Here is a 2,453-nt window from a genome sequence, read left to right as displayed (position 1 = left end):
ATCAATGAGTAAATTGTCAATCAGTTGGTTACATCTGTGTAGTTTGACACATCAACTAACACATTTCTTTCACTTAAATTTTGTTGCTTCAAATAAAACATTCAAAAAATAACAAGCAGATTTGTGTTTCAGATTTAGTTAATTTGATTTTATTGAAATATGTCTTTATCATCATAAAATTACAATTATGTGTTGAGTGTGGATTTCTAGCTTACATAGTCATAATGTGTATTATGTCGCTTACTATGCTATAGTACTGGTAGATTTGATGTATACAGAGACTAACTAACTAAAATAGCGTATCAACAGTTCACAAGTTTATTTATTAGATTTACATGATGGCGTGCTCAATATGAAGACATTTTCATAGCAAAAACACATTATATGTACATATGTAAGTAATAATGTATGTACATACATACACACACACTTATATACATGCATGCACACACGCACACGCACACACACACACACACACACACAGTCACAGCTGGCCAGCCAGCCAGTAGGCAACTGTAATCAAGGCAAATATGACATACAATGCATATTACACTTGAGGAGTCTTGATATTGAAAGCATGTGTTAAAGTGGCCATATGGATGAGAATTTGGTATTTATTTTGGATTTTTATTTGATAAAACAGCTTCACTATGTTTTTCTACTTGAAAAAATAATGTGAAATAACATATACCAAGTCCATGTTCATAACTTAATACATTGCAAAAAGATGCAAAAAGTTTGTTATTGTACGTACAATAACAAACATTTCACACATTGTTTAATCTTTTGCAATGTATTGAGTTGCAAACATAGATTTGGTATATGTTATTTCACATTATTTTTTCAAGTAGAAAAACATAGTGAAGCTGTTTTATCAAATAAAAATCCAAAATAAATACCAAATTCTCATCCATATGGTCACTTTAACACCATTATCATGTATCAAAACATACATGGTTTGTATATGTTCAGGATGTGTTATTTCTGTATAGTTTGAAAGTCCATGAAATCATTACTGGATGATATTCATCCATTTGTTCGTCCACAACAAATACTTAAAGAAAACTATACTATTTAGTTCTTTCTGATTTCATTTTTTAAAATCTCTGCCTTACAGAATGTATGGATATTATGTATCCTCTAGAGTACTTGTATATTAAAACATTTCTTTTATTTCAAACTTGGTAATGTAGCATTGTGTGTGTGTGTGTGTGTGTGTGAGTGAGTGTATATGTATGTATGTGTGTGTGTGTGTGAGTGTATATGTATGTATGTATGTGTGTGTATGTATATATGTATATATATATGTATATATGTATGTAGGTATGTATGTATGTATGTATGTACTATGTATTCATGCGTGTACATATGTATTACATACAGAGTGAGTCTTCCAAACTTGTATAAGCAGATTAAAAGTCAATCTATATTTATTTACACTAGCTGTGTGAACTAAGACTAATATGATAAAAATGTTTGATTCAATTTCAATTTAGTATATTTGCTAAAAGTTTTGTTATGCTAAAATTAATAATCTAAAATTCTCATCTGAATTGATATGCAGTAAATGCCCAACAACCCATGAAATAATTTTACACGACTCTTTTCCCCAAACAAAGACAACTATGTGCACTACATTTTCAACAATAATGTGATCGACAAGGCTTTCCATATATGACGAAACTGTGTTTGCACCCCCCCCCCCCACCGTACTATAGTTACATGCCACTTACAGTTTAAGAATGCTCAACTCTGAAAATTGTGATCAATGGGGCTTCCTAAATGTGAAGAAGCTTTACATCACTTTTAAAAACAGTTTATTGTAACCAGATTAATTCATAGACATTATGTGGTAATTATTGAAGGACAAAATCGGTAGGCATTGCTGGCTAAGATCTATTTTCAATTTCCTGTGGATGTTCCTTGGCACAGACTCATTTCACTGTATTTAGACACTGTATTCTCAAAGTCTTCAATATCATCCTTAAATGAATCAAGTTGTTTGATAGTATTCATCCAGGCCGTGATATTTGGGTGGGTTTCTTTGGTGAGTTGTATTCCAGCAAGCGGCATGGCCAGCAAGTGAGAGAATACGGTTATGTCTGCAATTGTCAGATCATCACACACTAGATAGGTCTTATCCTAGGAGTGTGAAAATACATACAAAATTATATTTATGATTATCAAATTTATGTGGAAAATCTAAAATGATGTAAACAAAGGATATGCTCATGATTCATGAACCCATGACACATGCAAGTGCAGATCAAACAAACAGTACTCGAGCTGCAGTTTTCAGTGTTCTAAATGCCAAAATTAATGAATGAGAGGGGGTGAATGGATGGATTAACCGACTGACAGACAAATAGAGCTAGATTTGTAGATTGACAGAGCTAGATTTGTAGTTATATAGATAGATAATAGATAGATAGATAGATAGATAGATAGATAGA

The 2,453-nt window shown here is 31.8% G+C and overlaps 1 protein-coding gene across 1 annotated transcript in view; it reads right to left on the bottom strand.

The window, feature by feature from the left end:
- Positions 1–1,371: 1,371 nt before the first annotated feature.
- The window catches only part of LOC144444801 (uncharacterized), a 10,323-nt gene continuing 9,241 nt past the window's right edge, over positions 1,372–2,453 (bottom strand). The window contains exon 13 of the mRNA XM_078134340.1: positions 1,372–2,142. Within this exon, the coding sequence (XP_077990466.1) occupies positions 1,903–2,142 (240 nt within the window). The 3' untranslated portion in view covers positions 1,372–1,902. The remainder of the gene's footprint in view (positions 2,143–2,453) is intronic.

Source organism: Glandiceps talaboti, chromosome 13 (genome assembly GCF_964340395.1).
Source record: "Glandiceps talaboti chromosome 13, keGlaTala1.1, whole genome shotgun sequence".
Classification (NCBI taxonomy): domain Eukaryota; kingdom Metazoa; phylum Hemichordata; class Enteropneusta; family Spengelidae; genus Glandiceps; species Glandiceps talaboti.
The sequence above is the reverse complement of the archived record's forward strand: the minus strand, read 5'-3'. Positions and strand labels throughout refer to the sequence as shown.